Below are 19367 nucleotides of genomic sequence, written 5' to 3'. Positions count from 1 at the left end.
CTGGCTTATGCAGGTATAGGCAGCATGGTGGGTTTTAGACATTTTAAATGGCAACTCCCATGAGCTCCAGCTGGCATGGCCGATGCTTAGGGATGATGGGAACTGTAGTCCACAATGCCTAAAGTTCACCACTCTGGCTTCCCCAGCTATAATTGCATGAGCTCATATTGTCATTACCAGATTAGTTACCAGGGTGATGGTGTGATGCTAAATCTCTGTTCCCTTTTCTTCGCCAGACACTGTGGAATCTGGACTTGAGCTGCAAAAAGGTAAATTTCAGGGTCGAATAGCGGCACAATTTTATCCCCCCCCCTCCCAGTTAGCAGTTTCCACATCTGCCTTACAGGTTTTCTGTCACTTTCAGGAAGTGATAAATTAGGTTAGTAAAGGTAAAGGACCCTTGAGAGTTAAGTCCAGTCGCAAATGACTCTAGGGTTGCGGCGCTCATCTCGCTTTACACGCAAGGGAGCCGGTGTTTGACCGCAGACAGTTTTTTCAGGTCATGTGGCCAGCATGACTAACCCACTTCTGGTGCAACGGAACACTGAAACCAGAACAGCACGTTGAAACGCCGTTTACCTTCCCGCAGGAGCGGTACCTATTTATCTACTTGCACTTTTTGGCATGCTTTCAAACTGCTAGGTTGGCAGGAACTGGGACTGAGCAACGGGAGCTCACCCCGTCGTGGGGATTCGAACCGCCAACCTTCTGATAGGCAAGCCCAAGAGGTTCAGTGATTTAGACCACAGCACCCCCCCATGTCCCTTACTTAGGTTGTTACACTCTCCCAATTCACATTTTAAAAGGGCATCAGATGTCAATCAGCCAAAGGCCTGGTTAAAGAGGAATGTTTTTGCCTGGCACCTAAATGTGTACAACAAAGGCGCCAGGCCTTCATTAAAACGATCTTTTGAAGGATATCATTGGAGGAGAATGCATTTTTGCCCTATTTGAGTTTCATTACCAATACCAGTGAGATGAGCAGAGCTTCAACATTCCCAACAGGCAAGTCAACTGTCTGGCAACTGCAGAGAGAGGCAGCCTGCCTGACAACATCTGCTCATCAAAACAGAGCCCCCCCCTGATTTGCTCTCAGAGCCCCAAGAAGGTCTTTTCACACAGAGAGGGTCAAGGGAGACTAGTCGCTTTCATAAACAGCAGAGCATAGAGACAGTTTTATGGGTGTCAGCGTTTTTTCTTTTTATAAACTGCCTGGAAAGGTGGGGTAAAACATCCTTTAAATACATAACTGAACTTGGGTGGTTGCCATGAGAAGGGTGTGTTCTCTGCTGTGGCCTGCTGCCAGATTTACCTGGCATTTCAAGCATACTGTGTTGTGTGAGGGAAAAGATTGAGCTGTGAATCAGGGAGTCTCTGCTTTGATGAGTAAAGAGGCCACTCTCAGCCTCAGTCCTCCCGTCTGAAAAATGGGCATAATAAAGTTGACCTTACTTACAGAGCTGGTGTAAGGTTTCTGTGCATAGTGATTTCATTACCAGAAAATAGGAGGGTTCCTTTTGATGGCACAACTCCCCCAAAACCATACAGATGTTTCAATAATTATTATTAAGAACTTGTGGAGCATCCTAGTCCTGAACACAGTTAACTGAGTCCCTGTTCATTTCAGAGGGAATTACATTACTGTCTAAAGCAAAGTCAGCTTCCCAGTTGACGTCGTTTCTCTTTTCTTTCCTCCTCTGCCGCCACAGAAAACATAACTTTGGATCCAGACACAGCAAATCCCTACCTCATCCTGTCTGAGGATCGAAAGAGCGTGAGAGAGGGAGAAGTGCGTCAAGACCTGCCAGACAGCCCTGAGAGATTTGACATACATAGCTATATACTGGGATGTGAGGGTTTCACATCAGGCCGACGTTTCTGGGAAGTCGTTGTGGGGAGTGAGGGGGAATGGGCCGTGGGGGTGGCCAGAAAGTCTGTGAAGAGGAAGGGCAAGTTCTCTTTTGGTCCTAGTGAAGGGATCTGGGGTATGGGAAAGTGGCGCGGTAGGTACAAGTTCTGCTCCCCCCGTAAGGAGCCCGAGAGGATCCGAGTGGCCCTGAACTGTGAAGGGGGGTGGGTATCCTTTTACGATGCTGATACAGCAGCCCTTCTCCAGTCATATTCAGCAGCCTCCTTCTCAGGAGAAACCTTCCAGCCCTTGTTTTCTGTGTCTGCCAAAGGCCACTTAGCACTCTCTGAGGATAGAGACAGACAAGCAGATACATATCAACACATCTTCGATCTAAGTTCTCTCTTATCTCAGAGGCACTAAAGGGGCAGCTGTATTGGCAAAAGAGTGATAGACTGACCGGAGTGTCCATCATAGCGCAAAAGTCACTGAAGTCTGACTTACAGCTTTCTATGGAGAATACGCTCATCACTTCTGAATAAAATCAGAATTCTGAAGAGGCATCGCTTAAAACTTCCCTCAGCCTCCGTCCTGTTTTCTGTTTCCGTTTCCCTCCCCCAAGACCTTCACTGGCTGTGGAGATGCAAGAACCAAAATCCCTTCTTCTTTGCTGTTGCTCAGGGAAGCTTATGTGGCATTTCAGTAAAATCTCTATATCCAAAGTGGCCCAAAATCTGCACGCAGCTTAGTTACACGATCCTTGCCTTGCATGCTTCGTCAAAACAAAAATATCAAGATGGCGCAAGGCTTGGAAGTAACATTCAGAAGGGGCCATGCGATATCTCACAAGAGCCTCCAGAGACCAGAAAGCAAGGCAAAGAAAGAGGGGGTTTTGCCCTGCCGGACCTAAAATTGTATTATGAGGCAGCAGCTTTTTGCTGGCTCAAAGAATGGATGCTCCTCGAGAATACAGACATCTTGGATCTGGAAGGTTTCAATAACGCTTTTGGTTGGCATGCATATCTTTGGTATGATAAAGTTAACAGTGCCTTCAAAAATCACATTGTCAGAAAAGCATTGTTTAATGTTTGGATAAGATATAAAGATCTATTGGAAAACAAAACCCCTAGATGGGTGTCACCAGTGGAGGCTAATGCAGTGAAAAAACTCAATATGGAGGTCGGATGGCCGAAGTATTGGGAAATTTTAGAACAGGATGGAGATAAGTTCAAATTACAAAGTCAGGAGAAATTGAAGCATAAAGTGGAAAATTGGTTCCAATATCGTCAAATAATGGAATTTTTTAAACAGGACAGGAAAGTCGGCTTCCAGGTGGAAAAATCAAAATTAGAAACCGAATTGTTAGAACCCAATACTAAGAATCTATCTAGAATGTACAACTTGTTGTTGAAATGGAACACACAGGATGAAACAGTTAAATCGGCTATGATTAAGTGGGCTCAGGATGTTGGACATAACATTATGTCAGCTGACTGGGAATGGTTATGGAACACCGGTATAAAATTTACGGCATGTAATGCCTTAAAGGAAAACATTATGAAAATGGTATACAGGTGGTACATGACCCCAGTCAAGCTGGCAAAAATCTATCATTTGCCCGATAACAAATGTTGGAAGTGTAAAGAGACTGAAGGTACTTTTTATCACCTTTGGTGGACATGCCCGAAGATTAAGGCCTTCTGGGAAATGATCTATAATGAAATGAAAAAGGTACTTAAATGTACCTTTTCTAAAAAACCAGAGGCCTTCCTCTTGGGCATTGTCGGCCAATTGGTGACAAAGAAAGATAGAGCTTTTTTCATGTATGCCACAACAGCAGCAAGAATACTCATCGCAAAGTATTGGAAGACACAGGACCTACCCACTTTGGAAGAATGGCAGATGAAAGTGATGGACTACATGACATTGGCCGAGATGACAGGCAGAATCCGTGACCAACGAAAAGAGACGGTAGAAGAAGAATGGAGAAAATTTAAAAACTATCTTAAGGACTACTATAAACTTAATGAATGTTAAAATGTCGTAGTTTCCAGAAACAAAGGGGTACAGGGACATAAGGTCAGAGTGTAAGAGAGGACTAAGATGATAGAGATTGGAAAGTAATAACTGGGAGTTGCTAGTTGAACTATGGACATTGGGATGCAGAGAGGGGGGGTATGGGGAAGTCCTAGAAAGGAGGTTTATGAAAATATGTTTGAAACTATACGTGTATGTTTGTCATTTTTAATGTTTGTCTGTTTTTCTCAAAAATGTTGTAAAACCAATAAAAATTTTATAAAAAAAAAAAAGAAAGCAAGGCAAAGGGCTTAAACTCTTTTGGCCCTGGGTTTTCCTCCGCCTTCCTTACTGCCCTCTAGCAAGGTTGCAGAAGGCATTTCTGGGGGTCTTCCTGCCTTTATGTGATTTTGCCTTTGAATGCAGACCCCCAGAACATAACCACTGACAAGCTCTGAGGAGAGAACAGAGACAATCTAGGGAATTTCAGGGTGGGTGTGTGGTAGATTCCCATGTATACAATTATTTTCTCTTAGGGGCTTTGTAGTTAATAGACAGGTCCATGCAGATCTGTCTGCAGTGAGCAGAAACCAAGCAGTTACGGATCCATAAGGGTCTTTATAGGAGAAGGACTGTGAGAGAACTGCTCCCCATGGGACCAGGCAGGGTCCAACTCAAGGAGCTGGTTTGCCTACCTCACATTATCCATTAAAACTTCCAGTCCTGACTCGCATTATTCCAGTCTCAGAATAATAATTTTATTTTATTATTTATATCCCACCCATCTGGCTTGGTTTCCCCAGCCACTCTGGGCAGCTTACAGCACATATAAAAACATAGTAAAACATCAAATATTAAGAACTTCCCAATATAGGGCTGCCTTCAGATGTCTCCAGAATATTGTGTGGTTGTTTATCTGTTTGACATCTGATGGGAGGGCATTCCACAGGAACCTACAGTGAATTCATTCTCATCTAATGCATGCGCAGTAGACATTGTAGTTCCCACGTCTAGTGACCCAACGGCACATCAAGGCAGCTGTCTCTCACAAACACAGAGCATTCTGCCAGCTTTGGTTTAAAGCTCACCTGCCCAACTCACAAGTAATTCAAGTGGGAGCATTAAGATCTTGGGACTATTTGCCCCACCCTCCAAAGACATTGGCCTGGGCTGTCCCTTCTCTCTGTCCCCTTCCCGCAATGGAACTTGTTCCCAAATAAATATGCTTAGAGCCACAGCCTTAAAGGAAATCCAGGTACTTCAAGCTGCTTCACAGAGGTCTGTCCCTCTCTGGACGACGGCAGCGTCTCATGGAGGCTTGTGATGAATCAGTTGCCACAAGAGCCACTTGCACACCACCCCCGACGCCATGCTTCCCTGTGGAGTCAGTTTACGTGTTAAGCTGCCAGACATCGAGCGTTGAGGAAGCATGCGATGAATACACGTGTGTGCAAATTCCTTTGATCAGACACCAAGATTTCATTTATTGGTTGCTCAGGAGGAAAGATTCACTGCCAAGACAGCGTAGAGGCTGTCATTCGACACAACGGTTCGCGCCCAGATTCTGTATATGCAAATGCATATACAGTGGAACCTCGAGTTACGTACCATCCTCCTTGCAAATGCTTCGGGTAACAAGCTCCGCTCATCTGGAAGTACTTGCTCCTGGTAGCAAACTATGCCCCGGGGTGCAAGGAGGCCCCATTAGCGAAAGCACGGCCTCAGGTTAAGAACAGTTTCAGGTTAAGAATGGACCTCCGGAACGAATTAAGTTCATAACTGGAGGTACCACTTTATTATATCTACTCAGGTTTTGAACCTTCTTTCATATGGTGGTTCATGTGGTCAACTAAATCTGTTCTGACTAGACAACCAGGGGCATGTTACCCATACACACTAGTGGCGCCAAGGCACCAAGTTCTGGAGGGCGCCAGGCAAGAGTCTGGGGAACACCGAACGAGCGCGCTGAGTGAGCGAGGGTGAGTGCACCGTTCCTGCCGAGCGTCGACTCCATTTTTACCCTTTTAGCCTGCAGGCACCGAATTCTGCAGGGCGCCAGAAAGCTAAAAGGGGGGAAACCGAGCTGACGCTCAGCGGGAGCGGCACACACATCTTCGCTCGGCGCAGGCCTGCTCGCTTGGTGTGCTCGCTTGCCCAACGGGTTGAGGAGCATCAGTTCGCCACCCTTGCCCGCCTCTGCCATGCTGCGCCGAAGCAGCACCCACCCGGAGCCTCCGCCTGCCGTGGGGCAGGAAGCAGCCAGCTGAACCGGGAGGCGCCTCTGCCTCTTCCCTGCCGGAGGAGCCGCCCTCCAGGTGCTGAGGCTTCCTCCGCTTCTGCTGGTGTTCCCTCCCTAAATAAAGGGTCGACAAGTCTGGGAAATGGGGGGGGGGGCGCCGGAGTGATCTTTGCACCACGTGCCGGATACGCTTAAAACGGCCCTGTAGACAACCCACGTGCTTTGTCTGCACACTCACTTATTTCGCCCCCTTCCATAGACTAGAACCTCCAGCCAGTCAGAATCTATTATTTCTCAGACCTTTCAAAATGATCTAGGCTCTGCCCATAAATATTAAAAGCATTTGCCTCTCTTTCTCTTCCCACTCATTCATCAGTTAAAGGTGGGTGACATTGTGTCGTTGGCGTTAGATCAAGGACTGCATGTTTAGCATGCAAACTATTAACCTTTGACTAGGGCACACTTTGGGACGCAGGTGGCACTGTAGGTTAAACCACAGAGCCTAGGACTTGCCGATCAGAAGGTCGGCGGTTCGAATCCCCACGACAGGGTGAGCTCCCCTTGCTTGGTCCCAGCTCCTGCCAACCTAGCAGTTCGAAAGCACCTCAAAGCGCAAGTAGATAAATAGGTATCTCTCCAGCGGGAAGGTAAACGGTTTGCTAGAAGCGGCTTAGTCAGGCTGGCCACATGACCCGGAAGCTGTATGTCGACTCCCTTGGCCAGTAAAACGAGATGAGTGCCGCAACCCAAGTCATCCACGACTGGACCTAATGGTCAGGGGTCCCTTTACCTTTACCTTAGGGCACACTTTTTAAGTAATAAAATAATAATAATACCCCAACCCTCTGCTGGGTTTCCTCAGCCACTCTGGGTGACTTACAGCACATCTAAAACATAATAAAAACATCAAGCATTACAAACCTCCCAAAACAGGAGGTTTTTCCTGTGGAATGGCACCAAAATTAGGAGCGTTACAGCATTTGGCACATACAAGAACTTTAGCTCACAGCCTACGAGGGAGAGAATCGTATTCCTGTCCACTTTGGCCACATTTTCTATAACTCTAATTGTACCTCCCCACCGTTCACCTTTTTCCAAAGAGTGCCGGAGTTGTTTTTCCAGGCATCGGCCCACTTTCAGCCTCGGTCTCTGGGATCCCCTCCCTCATGTCACCTCAAACCCTTCTGCATGTTGCAAAATTAATGAGAATCCCACAAAATCTTGTGTGAAGAGAAGTCCTTCCTTCCCTGACTCTCCCTCCTTTCAGCTTCACTGGGTCTTCATAGCAGATTAAAAATGACCCAGTTCTTTTTTGATTATGAAAGACAAAGTTTCTCGTTTTGCTAAAAATGCTGTGTGATCCCAGTCTTCACCTAGCGGGGGCCCCAGTGTTTTTTCATATTATCAGAGAGGCTGGCAGTTTTGTCCACACTAAAAATAGGCACCATGATGGAGAGTTGGGCTGCTTCTACTCTTTACGTCGAGGCTAAGAGCTAGAATGGAGCAATTTGCGGGGGAAATGGAGTTAGGTTTTGAAAGTAGTCTGAGGCTCATGTGAAGTTAGGGAAAATACAACCCCACTTTTCTCCTGCTCTCACTGGAAATGGTTCCTTAAACGAGCAGCCGCCAAGAGCATTCCTTTTAAAATAAAGAAATTAATTTCCTCTGCACGAAAGAGGCTCTCTGCTCCAGCTAACTCCATAGCTCCATATCAGCAGAGATCTGGACGCAGCAAATCTGAATTTCCTGGAAAGGAAACACGCCCATTTGCAGAAGGAAAAGCGAAAATGAAATCAACTCTCTCTCCCTGGGGCGGTGGCCTTGGCTGCTTCTGGAGGTAGTGGATCTCTGCGAGGAAGCCACTTGCCCCATCTGCCTGGAGTATTTCCAGGATCCAGTGATCATCCCGGAGTGCGGACACAATTCTGCCGGTCCTGCCTGACCCAGAATTGGGGGAAATCCGAGGGAGAGGCTTCCTGCCCTCAGTGCAGGGAAAATGTTGAGCAAAGCAGCATCAGGGGAAACCAGCAGCTGGCAAATTTTGTGGAAATAACCCAGAAATTCAGGCTTCTGGGCAGAAAAATGGAGGCCAAAGGAAAGGGGAGAGTTTGTGAGAAGCACCAGGAGCCCCTGAAGCTGTTCTGCAAGGAGGATGAAGCCCCCATCTGTCTGGTTTGTGACAAAGCCAAGGAGCACGAAAACCATAAGGCAGTTCCTATAGAGGAGGCGTCCCTGGAGTACAAGGTAGGAAAACACTCTGGATCAGTGGTGTAGCATTCCTTGCTGGTGCCCAGGGCATGCCGAACCCCATGGGGACACGTTGTGCTGGTGGAGCGATCCCCAGTAACTGGGGCTAAGAGGGGGGGAATTGCGCCGCCTGCTCGGCCATGCAGTGGGGAACTCGGTCAGCCAATGGGGCCGATGCTGCCCTGCTTTGAGGGGTGCAAGTCTCACAGCACACTGCGAGCCAAGCACTGCTTTCTGAGACTTGCAAAAGCCAGGGTTCCAGCCTGTTAGTCCTCCTTACCTGCCCTACAGATTGAAGACGTTGCGCGAAGGACGCAACAGCTCACAACAGCCCCCCCCCCAGGTTGGCCCATGCTACGCCTCTGCTCTGGATTTGCTTGGAATAGCTGTAGACAAGCCAGGCCTGCAAGATCACAGAATCATTGTCGGAAGGGACGCAAGGGTCATCTAGTCCAACCCCCCGCAAGGCAGGAAGGATGCCAAGATACCCCTCTAGCAGGAGCGTTTGTGCAGCCTTGGGAGACTTCTGAAAACACTAGTTGATAAACGTTTCTTCTTCTTTTCGAGGGATTAATTTCCCTCTGTGTCCCCCTGCAGCATATTGGGGTCACTCCCCACAGTTCTTCCTCTGGAAGCAGCTCCCAGTGAAGGCTCCTAGAACTGGAAGGTGGGGCAAGGCAGGGGGTAGGAATAAAGGGGAACCTCCGGAAGGACCCGGGAATGTGGGGCAGGGAGCAAGCATATGATTCAGTTGCCTGATATTACTAAAACGCTCGAAAAAGCAACCTAGCTGGGATTTTGTTTTCTTTTCAGGATCAGATCAGCAGATGCCTAGACAACGTGAGGAAGGAGAGAAAGAAAATTCTGATGTTTAAAGCAGATGCAGAAAAGGAAAGCCAAGACCTGCTTGTAAGCATCCCTGTTATTTGAAGGTGAAAAAGTGCTGTAGTCTTAAATCTCTCTAAAATGTCAGACATGCCCTTCCAGGTGAATTCTGATAACTGGTCTCTTCATTCTGCAACATTATGCCTGATAGTGGCCTGATCTTCTCCTCCTCTTTCTCTTTTTGCTGCTGCAGAAGCAAATGAAAGCAGAGAAGGGGAAGTTGGTGGCTGAGATCAGGCAAATGCACCAGTTTCTGGAAGAACAAGAGAAGCTTCTTCTGGCCCAGATGGAAGAGGTGGAGAAGGAGATTGCAAAGAAAAGGGAGGAGCACCTGGCCAGACTCTCCAGGGAGCTTTCCGCTTTTGATAGTGCCATTCGGGAGATGGAGGAGAAGCTCCAGGAACCAGCGAGTGAACTCCTGCAGGTGAGGCCTCATCCTGATGCGAGAGGGTGAAGTGTGCTGCTTCAGACTACAGTGGTACCTCGGGTTACAGACGCTTCAGGTTACAGACTCCACTAACCCAGAAATAGTACCTTAGGTTAAGAACTTTGCTTCAGGCTGAGAACAGAACTCATGCGGCGGCAGCGGGAGGCCCCATTAGCTAAAGTGGTGCTTCAGGTTAAGAACAGTTTCAGGTTAAGAACGGACCTCCGGAACGAATTAAGTACTTAACCTGAGGCACCACTGTACAAGCATTTCTTAGTCCTTCCCCACATAAAAATACTGTTGTAAGAGAAACAAGCAGTACATGAATGCTAAAAGGTGTCATCATAGGAGCCAACTCTGATGGGCTAAGGTCCCTTGACACCCCAATGAAATATTTGAGAGGACCAGCCCCCCCCCAATAATGGACATTTGTTTTGAAATGGGGTTTGTGTACTGCATCTTGTGATTGATTATGTGGGGCGGAGCTTACCTGCCCACCCCCCAATGTTTTTACTACATGAAACCACAGGCCCTTTCCGTCCTGCATACTGTTCATTGGCCAACCAAGGTTTTTGGGAAGCCCACAAGCAAACAGAGCTCTGTATTCTATTAATGGGGATGACTATCTTAGGTTCATTAATTTCCGTGTGTCTGAGTAAAAGCGAGTTGAATACAACCGATTTCCAAATTGGCACTGCATCACTTTTTCATTCAGATGCTGTCTTGGGTCCAGCCAGAGAGGGGGTGACCTAATATTATTATTATTATCATTATTATTAAAATAAGTTTGTGTACGACCCTATACCCACAAGTCTCAGGGTGGTTCATAGGATATGATTGAGTGTGGGATGTACATAGCAGTGAACCGATTAGTTGCATGTGAACACGGAACCAGCATGCACTGCAGGGCAAAATGGCAAATCAAGGAGGTGGGATTGAATCTCTCCGGTGTTTGGGTGACTTGGTCAAAAGAGAAGAAAGGGACCTTTTATTCATCATCACTGGAGTGGCTGACTTTTGCCCTCTGATGGTTATTCCAAATTACATGGCACTGCATATTTTATTGGGGGTCTTTTGTGCTTGGCTAACCTCTCACCACTTCAGGTGCTTAGTATTTATAACTGACCGCAGCACTCTGTGCAGAAATGGCTCCATGGATATCTTTTTCTTTCTTTCCTTCCAGGATATCAGAAGCTTCTTGCAGAGGTAAGTGATGGAAAAACCCCTTCCTTATTCTGATGCTACAAAAGTTCCTGTTTAACGGGTGGGAACCTCACTCTCCAGTTCCTCCTTCCAGAAATAGTTTAGGGCTCCATCGTCCATTTCACAAGGTTTAAATTTCACAAGATTGAGAGTAAGAAACTCACTTTCCAGTTCCTCCTTCCAGAGATAGCTTAGGACTCCATCGTCCATTTCACAAAATCACAGACAAAAATAGGGACACATTTTCATAGTCATTTGTAGCTATTGGTCTTATCTACAATCATGGGAAGGAAGCCATTCCTCGTTCCCCTCCATTGCATATTTCTGAAGGCTCTTCTTTGTGATGGATTCATTTCCTTTTTCTTTATAAGAGGGGCAAGGTGTGGAAAGTTTTACATCTGCAGAAACCAGGGACTTTCCTGGATTTACAAAAGCCATCCCAGTTTCTGATTTCATCCTGGAATTTTCCTTAGGACATCCCTATTTTTTATCAGAGAAACGTTGGAGGTTATGAAGTTATGTGGCTTCTGAGCCAATGAGATTAGTAGCTATGCAATCTTTAGAAGACATCTGAAGGCAGTTCTGTATAGGGAAGTTTTTAAATGTTTTACTAGTTTTTATATATGTTGGAAGCCACCCAGAGTGGCAAGGGCAACCCAGTCGGATGGGCAGGGTATAAATAATTATTTATTTATTTATTTATTTATTTATTATTTACCTTCAATCTCATATTCATATATTTCCGTCAGTATATTTTGGAAGCAAGTGAGTGTCAGTTTTCCTTCAACTTGTTAGGTACTCTCTAGATGATCCCTTTTGCCATAGGAAAAAACCTGTTCCTAAGTCTTCATGATATATATCCATCATGCCTTTATTGTCAGGATGAGACACCTGCCTTGTCAGAAAGCTCCTTGCATTGGAAGGATGGTGGCTTGACTTTGTTCTTCTCCTCCAGGTCTCAGGAGAAGGAGAACTTAGAGGATCCTCCTGTGGCTTTTCCTCCTGCCCTGAAGTGGAGGATCTGGGACTTCTGCGATATTAATCCCTTCCTGGAGGGAGTCATGGAAAAATTCAGAGGTAATAAAGAAGGGTGAAAGGATTGTTTAATGGATGTTTAGAAGAGTTCATGACAGGCTCCAAGTCATACGGATTATTAGCCATGCCAGGAAAAATGGAAGTTTATTTATTCTCTTTCAATATCTAGAAGCCATACTTTCACATGTGAAGACTCAGAGCTTATGCTGCTTTCTTTATGCAATCACAGCTTTACGCGGATCGCTATAAAATAGAGAGCGGGCAAGAAATTATCGTTTACTGGGCTCCGCCTCTGCCTTGTTTATTGGGCTCTGAGAGGCTCCATCAAGATCTTATGGGAACATGCCAAATCTCAGATGGAGTACAACCCTCACATAAGTTGCGAGTTGTCTGTAAAAAGTTGTACTTGACCTCTTCACATCTCTCAGCCAGGCCTTAGGTGCTTTCACGCATCTTACCCATTTCCCAAGTATCTTCACCTACACCCCACGACGGGGTGAGCTCCCGTTGTTTGGTCCCCGCTCCTGCCAACCTAGCAGTTCGAAAGCACGTCAAAAGTGCAAGTAGATAAATAGGTACAGCTCCGGTGGGAAGGTAAACGGCATTTCCGTGCGCTGCTCTGGTTCGCCAGAAACGGCTTAGTCATGCTGGCCACATGACCTGGAAGCTGTACGCCGGCTCCCTCGGCCAATAAAGCGAGATGAGCGCCGCAACCCCAGAGTCGGCCATGACTGGACCTAATGGTCAGGGGTCCCTTTACCTTTACCTTTAAACTACAGCCGTACCTTGGATCTCAAATGCCTTTGCTCCCAAACAAATCGACTCCCGACTCCTGCAGCCATTGAGAAACTGTGCTTTGGTTTCTGAACGTTTTGGAAGTTGAACGGACTTCTGGAACGGATTCCATTTGACTTCCAAGGTACAACTGTACAATCTCATGAGTTCGTGTTGTCATTACTAGATGAGTTATCAAGACAGTGGCAAGATGCTAAATCTCTGTTCTCTTTTCTCTTCCAGAAACACTGAGATCTGGACTTCAGCAGCGAAAAGGTAAATGTCAGGGTTTAAAGGAGGAACAGTTTCAGGAGTGATGGAATCTGCTTCTCAAAAGACCAGGCTTCTGTGGATCTTCTGTCCATCACCCCCCCCAGTCCAGTCCCCATTTTCACTTTCCATGTCTCCTTTACAGTTTTTTGTCACTTTCAGGAAGTGATAAATTGTACTTAAGGTGTTATACTCTCCCAATTTTCTTGTCAGTGAGAAGTTCAAAGAGGTTTCCTTTTGAAGGATGTCATTGGAGGCTAATGACATTTCATCCTTTTTGGGTTTTTTATTTACCAGTATCAATAGACTGACAGAGCTTAAACATTCACAACAGGCAAGTCCACAGACTGGCATCAGAGAGAGGCTGCCAGGACCAAGACATGTTCTCAGCCGATAGAGCCCAAACTCCACTCCCTCTTTCTCCTCCTTTGCTATACACTCAAACATTAATTTTTATTCTTGACAGACTCCTGATAACATCAACTTTTTCTAGTACTTTTTTTTTTCTTGGTGGGGGGACATGCCTCCAGATACCTTCTAGCTATTTTTTTGCTATTTAGCCAGAAATCTCTGCGACAACAATAACAAGAGACCTGGCAACTGTGGCATTCGTACGGAGCCCCCAGTCGTCTCACGGACTATTGACCCGTACACCACTAATCCGCTGCCACCAATCAGGTCCTCCCTGGTAAAATCACTTCAGTCTCAGTCAGCTTTTCAATTAATAAAGAAGAGTGTATTGTTTTTCAGACACAAACAAAACTTTTACAGCATTCCAAACGTTGTTGCTCTTTACTTTCTTAGTCTTATTTTCCTCTCTCTATCTCTTCTACCTCCCCACACTCAAGAACCCACAGCCCTAACTGTCTCTCTATTACCAACTGCCTTTCCCAACCAGCCAACCCACGAAAACCCACCCACTACCCACCAACAACTCCCAACCAACGTCTTCCAGAACTCCTCCCAGAACTGGTTTTATAAACCCACTGACTCCACCCCCCTGGGTCCTGCCTGTGCAACCTATTTAACTATTTCCCCTCCAGCACTCTCTTATATATGTTAACCTCACAGCAACTTCCCTAAGCTGTTTTTTACATATGTGAGGAACAGAGAAGAGAAAGATGAGTCATATAGCCTATCTGGTCTGGGGAGCCAGGATGGCGTCTTTGCATTGAAGGTGAGGGTGGGAACAGCACCTCCTAGGTGTTACCGGGTTTGGTTTAATAAATTTATTTAAATACAGTCATACCTCGGGTTACAGATGCTTCAGGTTGTGCATTTTCGGGTTGCACACTGCGCCGAACCCAAAAGTACCAGAACGGATTACTCCGGGTTTCGGCGCTCGCGCATGTGCAGAACCACTAAATCACACTTTGCGCATACGCAGAAGCGCTGAATTGCAACCCACGCATGCACAGACACGGCACTGCGGGTTGCGTACACTGCAGGTTGCGAATGTGCCTCCCACACGGATCACGTTCGCAACCCAAGCGTCCACTGTAGTTAAAGAGACTTCTACTGTATCCCTCCCTTTATCCTGGGAGCCCGCGGGGGGGGGGGGTTGCATTAAAACAAGTCATAGCAAAAGGAAACAATGTCAACAATGTAATAGATGTCAATTTAAAATATAGAACTATCAATTTTCTGCTTCACTCTAAACAAACCAATTTAAGTTTGTTCTTGGTTAACCGCTCACATCAAGAATTCCAAGCAAGAAATTTTAGACAGGGAGTATCAATCAGAGGACAGAAATACATTTTTATGTATTGTTCTTTTTATAAACTACCTGGAAAGATGGGGTATAACATGCTTTAAATATGTAACTGAAACTTGAGAGCTCCTGCTCTCAGTTTTACCTGGCATGTCCAGCATGGTCTGCCATGTGATGTGAGGTAAAAGATTAAGATGTGAATGAGAGTCCCTGCTTTGACTCCCTTCTGCCATGAACTGTGGAGGTGGGGCTGGCCTTAGACAAGCCACTGCCTTTCAGCCTCAGTCCTCCCATCTGAAAAATGGGCATCCTAAGATTGACTTAACTTACAGGGTCGTTGCAAGGGTTATATGTAGATAATGTGTGCTAAGTACTTGAAAGAACTGCAAATGTTTCAAGAATCATTATTAAGAACTTGATGAACATCCCTCTCTCGAATGCAGAGCCATGGAGTCCCTGTTCATTTAGGAGGGGATGCTGTTTCTGTCACGTGCCTAAGGAAAAGTCAGCTTCCCCGTTGACATTGTTTCTCTTCTCTTTCCTCCTCTGCCCCCACAGAAAACATAACTTTGGATCCAGACACAGCACATCCCCTCCTCATCCTGTCTGCGGATCGCAAGAGAGTGAGAAAGGGAGAAGTGCGTCAAGACCTGCCAGACAACCCTGAGAGATTTGACAGATATACCTATGTGCTGGGATGTGAGGGTTTCACAGCTGGCAGACATTTCTGGGAGGTCATTGTGAGAAGAGAGGAGGAATGGGGGGTGGGGGTGGCCAGAAAGTCTGTGAAGAGGAAGGGTGTTTTCTCTTTTGGTCCTATGGAAGGGATCTGGTGTTTGGGGAAGTGGGGCGGTGGGTATCAGTACTTTGTTCCAAGAGAGGAGCCCAAGTGGATCCGAGTCACCCTGAACTGTGAAGGGGGACGGGTGTCCTTTTACGATGCAGATACAGCAGCCCTCCTCCACTCATTCTCAGCAGCCTCCTTCTCAGGAGAGACCCTCCAGCCCTTCTTTTATGTGGCTGCCAAAGGCCACCTTACAATCTCTGAGTGTAGAGACAGACTAGCTTCTCAGTTCGCCGCTTTTCCGTGCCAGCAATCCTAAATCAGCAAAGCGATGCGCAACATCAAACTGCTTCAGGAGCTCTGACCCAGACAACGAAGGCAGTAACTCACAGAGGCAATTAAGTACAGACAGAAATATTTCACTACCGGGTCATAAAAGCTTAATGGCTCCCATTATAGCGTTCGCCTCACTAAGAGTTTCTTCCTTAGAGTTTCCCAGGCTTTGCTTTTTGCGACCCACAATGCCCTGCTCTTCCCTCTCTGTCAGCTTGCCAGATAAATGCATACTAAACACACTTTTCATACAGCTGCTGTAAGAACAGAAGCAGCTCCTCTCACAGATGCGGCCTTGACGAAAAATAAACATCCAGCTTTCTGACAGCTTCTAGTGGTTTTCGGAATCTTCTGGAATCTTCAAGATCATTCAGTTAGTTCTGGAAAGAATGAAAGCTCACCCTCACCCCAACCACTCATCACCATGATGACATTTCAGTCGTCTAAACCAAAATCCCTTTCCTTCAATTTATGTGGCAATTCGGCAAAATCTCCCTATTCAAAGAGATCCAAAATTTGCGTGTGACTCACTTATGTATTCGCAGCCTTGGGCACTTTGTTGAAACAAACAAAAAATAGAAAGAAGGGGGAGACTGCGGGGCGAGACACTGTCAGAAGGGGCCGTGTAACATGCCTGAACTAATGTGGAAATATGTTTCATGTGTTAACATCTTTGATTTTATTAAAGATACTGCTACTATTTGCTCCTTTGTTATTTCAGGCTTAATAGTATAATGGCCCCATCTATCCCACATGACACTTCCTGCAAGGATATAAACAGGGTGACTGATATCCCATCTGATCCCCACAGCAATAGGGCTGCCACTGCCCCCAGTTTGTTACTTAAACATTTTAATTCATGTCAAGTGGATGGGGTGTCACACACCATCATCATCATAATTTATTATCTGGCTGGGTTTCCCCAGCCACTCTGGGCAGCTTCCAACAAAACACTAAAATACAATAACCTATTAAGCTTTAAAAGCTTCCCTAAACAGGGCTGCCTTCAGATGTCTTCTAAAAGTTTGGTAGTTGTTTTTCTCCTTGATATCTGGTGGGAGGGCGGGTGCCACTACCGAGAAGGCCCTCTGCCTGGTTCCCTGTAACTTGGCTTCTCGCATCGAGGGAAACTGCCAGAAGGCCCTCGGTGCTGCATGATATGGGGAGACACTTCATTTCCACATTTCTGCCACCCAAATGGTGATTCTCAAATGGGAAGAGGAAATGAAGGCAGCATGTCTTTCTAATCCCTTTTGAGATCTATGGAGCGAAGAAAAAGAAGAGGAGAAGAGTTTGGACTTGATATCCCGCCTTTCACTCCCCTTAAGGAGTCTCAAAATTAAAGCTACAGCCCCGGGCCCACCTCTCTGGGAGTAAATCCCTTTGAACTTAATGGGATTTACTTCTGAGTAGACATAGGAGCGCCTATGTTTTTATAGATAGACGAAAATGATTAGCTCACAGGTTTTGGTGATTCTCCTCTTCACACAGCACTTCCTGTGGTGGTGGCCACTGACTTGCACGCCCTCTTAAAGGAGGGTTTGAGACCCAAAGCCCTTTCCTGTTGTTCGCCTCCACAGCTTCAGCTTATTCAGAGGTAGACTGCCTCTGCGCCAGGAGGTTCCTCATAGCATGATGTTGTTTTTCTGGCAGCCCCAGAAACACTTCCCCTCCGACCTGACCTGCTGCTGCCACAGGGCCTGTGCAAATAACACATATCTTAATGATTAACATAAGCTTAATGGATATAAGTAAAACCATGTCTACATGGAGATAAAACTGCTCCCCCACTACTCTTTGTGTCTCCTCCCAGAACTTTTCCCGCATGGTCTGAGGATATCCCACCTCCAAAAGCTTTCAGAAGTCTCCCCTGGGACACCTCAGCCCTTTCTTAAGCTCTGGATCCTTCTGCAAAAGGAAGCAGAATCTATGATGATCCAGAATCTGAATCTGAATGCAGTTTCTGGTGGATTTATAATGGCCTTCATTATTTTCTCTTCATTTCTACACTTAAAAATATACCCAAATTAAGGGAAAATAAAACCCTCACTTCAGCATGGATCAAATGAAATTTGTAAAAGCATCAACACAGAACAACATAATCTATTTGTAATACAGTGATACCTCAGGCTAAGTACTTAATTCGTTCCAGAGGTCCGTACTTAACCTGAAACTGTTCTTAACCTGAAGCACCACTTTAGCTAATGGGGCCTCCTGCTGCTGCCGCGCCGCCAGAGCATGATTTCTGTTCTCATCCTGAAGCAAAGTTCTTAACCTGAAGCACTATTTCTGGGTTAGCGGAGTCTGTAACCTGTAGCGTATGTAACCTGAAGCGTATGTAACCTGAGGTACCACTGTATATTTTTATTAGGAATATTGATCAACCCCCAACAATAATAACTTTAGCAGTATCTAAAAATATTACAAGTAGGGAGGGAGAGAGAGAACATTCTTCTGCACCCCACCTCCCCCCAAAAAACAAATGCTGGCCGTGAGTTAGCTCAGCCTTCTGGGACAGCTTGTAAAAAAAATATTTTTAAAGTTTTAAAAATCCATCTGAGAGAATGGACAGGCTGGAGCTGGGACCAGTGGGAGGATAGGACTGGGAAGGAGTTGGAGCTGAGGAGCAGCGTAAAAATCCCCCAGTTTCCTTCACATGTTCTCTGTGGTTGTGAATGCGTGTCAAATTGCACAGTGGGAATGTGCAGAGCAGTGGGAGGTTGGGTTGGGTTGCTTTTGGACTTTGAACATTGTGCCCTGCTGCTGAAAAAAGGCACGTGAGTTTGAGTTATTCAATCACTAGCTTTCGAAGGAGAAACTCTCCTGTATCTCCACCTTTCAAAGGAAAATGGTTCCTTAACTTAGCAGCAACAAATTATTCACATTCTTTATTTTTTAAAAAACAAAACATTCCCATGTCAAAGAGACTCTGTGTCACAGCTGAATCCACAGCAGAGATTGAAATAACCTCATCTGAATTCTCATCTCTGTGTCCCAGTTTAAACTCCCCACTTCAGACAGCAGTGATCTTTGAGCCATCGGGTCTGAATTTCCTGGAAAGGAAACACGCCCATTCGCAGACGCAAAAGAGAGAAAACTAAACCATCTCTCTCTTCCTGGCGAGGCAGCCATGGCAGGGAGTCCGGCGCAGGATCTCTGTGACGAAGCCATTTGTTCCATCTGCCTAGAATATTTCCAGGATCCAGTCATCATCCCGGAGTGTGGGCACAATTTTTGCAGATCCTGCCTGAGCCAGTGGTGGGAGAAATCTGAGGCGGGGGCTTCCTGCCCCCAGTGCAGAGAACAAATTAAGCAGAGGAACCTCATCCCGAATCAGCCCCTGGCAACTGTTTTGGAAACGCTGAGAGCCAAAGAACTCAGTCTCCGGGGCTGGGAAACGGTAGGAGGAAAGGAGAGGAGGTGTGAGACACACCAGGAGCCCCTGAAACTCTTCTGCAAGGACCACAAAAGGCCCATCTGTCTGGTGTGTGACAGATCCAAGGAACATGAAAACCACAAGGTGATTCCTCTGGAGGAGGCTTCCCAGGAGTACAAGGTAGGAAATCACTCTGGATCATGATTTTGTTGACAAGG

The 19367-nt window shown here is 46.2% G+C and overlaps 2 protein-coding genes across 2 annotated transcripts in view; both read left to right on the top strand.

The window, feature by feature from the left end:
• LOC308579775 (uncharacterized protein) overlaps window positions 1-19367 on the top strand; it is a 78374-nt gene that overhangs the window by 5067 nt on the left and 53940 nt on the right. The window contains exons 6-8 of the mRNA XM_081180708.1: window positions 237-269; window positions 1710-2270; window positions 18809-19329. Coding sequence (XP_081036834.1) covers window positions 237-269; window positions 1710-2270; window positions 18809-19329 — 1115 coding nt within the window. The remainder of the gene's footprint in view (window positions 1-236; window positions 270-1709; window positions 2271-18808; window positions 19330-19367) is intronic.
• LOC308581008 (E3 ubiquitin-protein ligase TRIM7-like) lies at window positions 8911-18865 on the top strand. The gene is made up of 7 exons (XM_081183430.1): window positions 8911-9260; window positions 9430-9660; window positions 10847-10869; window positions 11822-11943; window positions 12919-12951; window positions 15215-16555; window positions 18772-18865. Exons 1-6 carry the CDS (start codon window positions 9219-9221, stop codon window positions 15757-15759), a joined length of 996 nt encoding a protein of 331 aa, XP_081039556.1. The 5' UTR covers window positions 8911-9218; the 3' UTR covers window positions 15760-16555; window positions 18772-18865.

The sequence above is a fragment of the Podarcis bocagei genome, assembly GCF_964188305.1.
Source record: "Podarcis bocagei genome assembly, chromosome: 2".
Taxonomy (NCBI): Eukaryota; Metazoa; Chordata; class Lepidosauria; order Squamata; family Lacertidae; genus Podarcis; species Podarcis bocagei.
The sequence above is the reverse complement of the archived record's forward strand: the minus strand, read 5'-3'. Positions and strand labels throughout refer to the sequence as shown.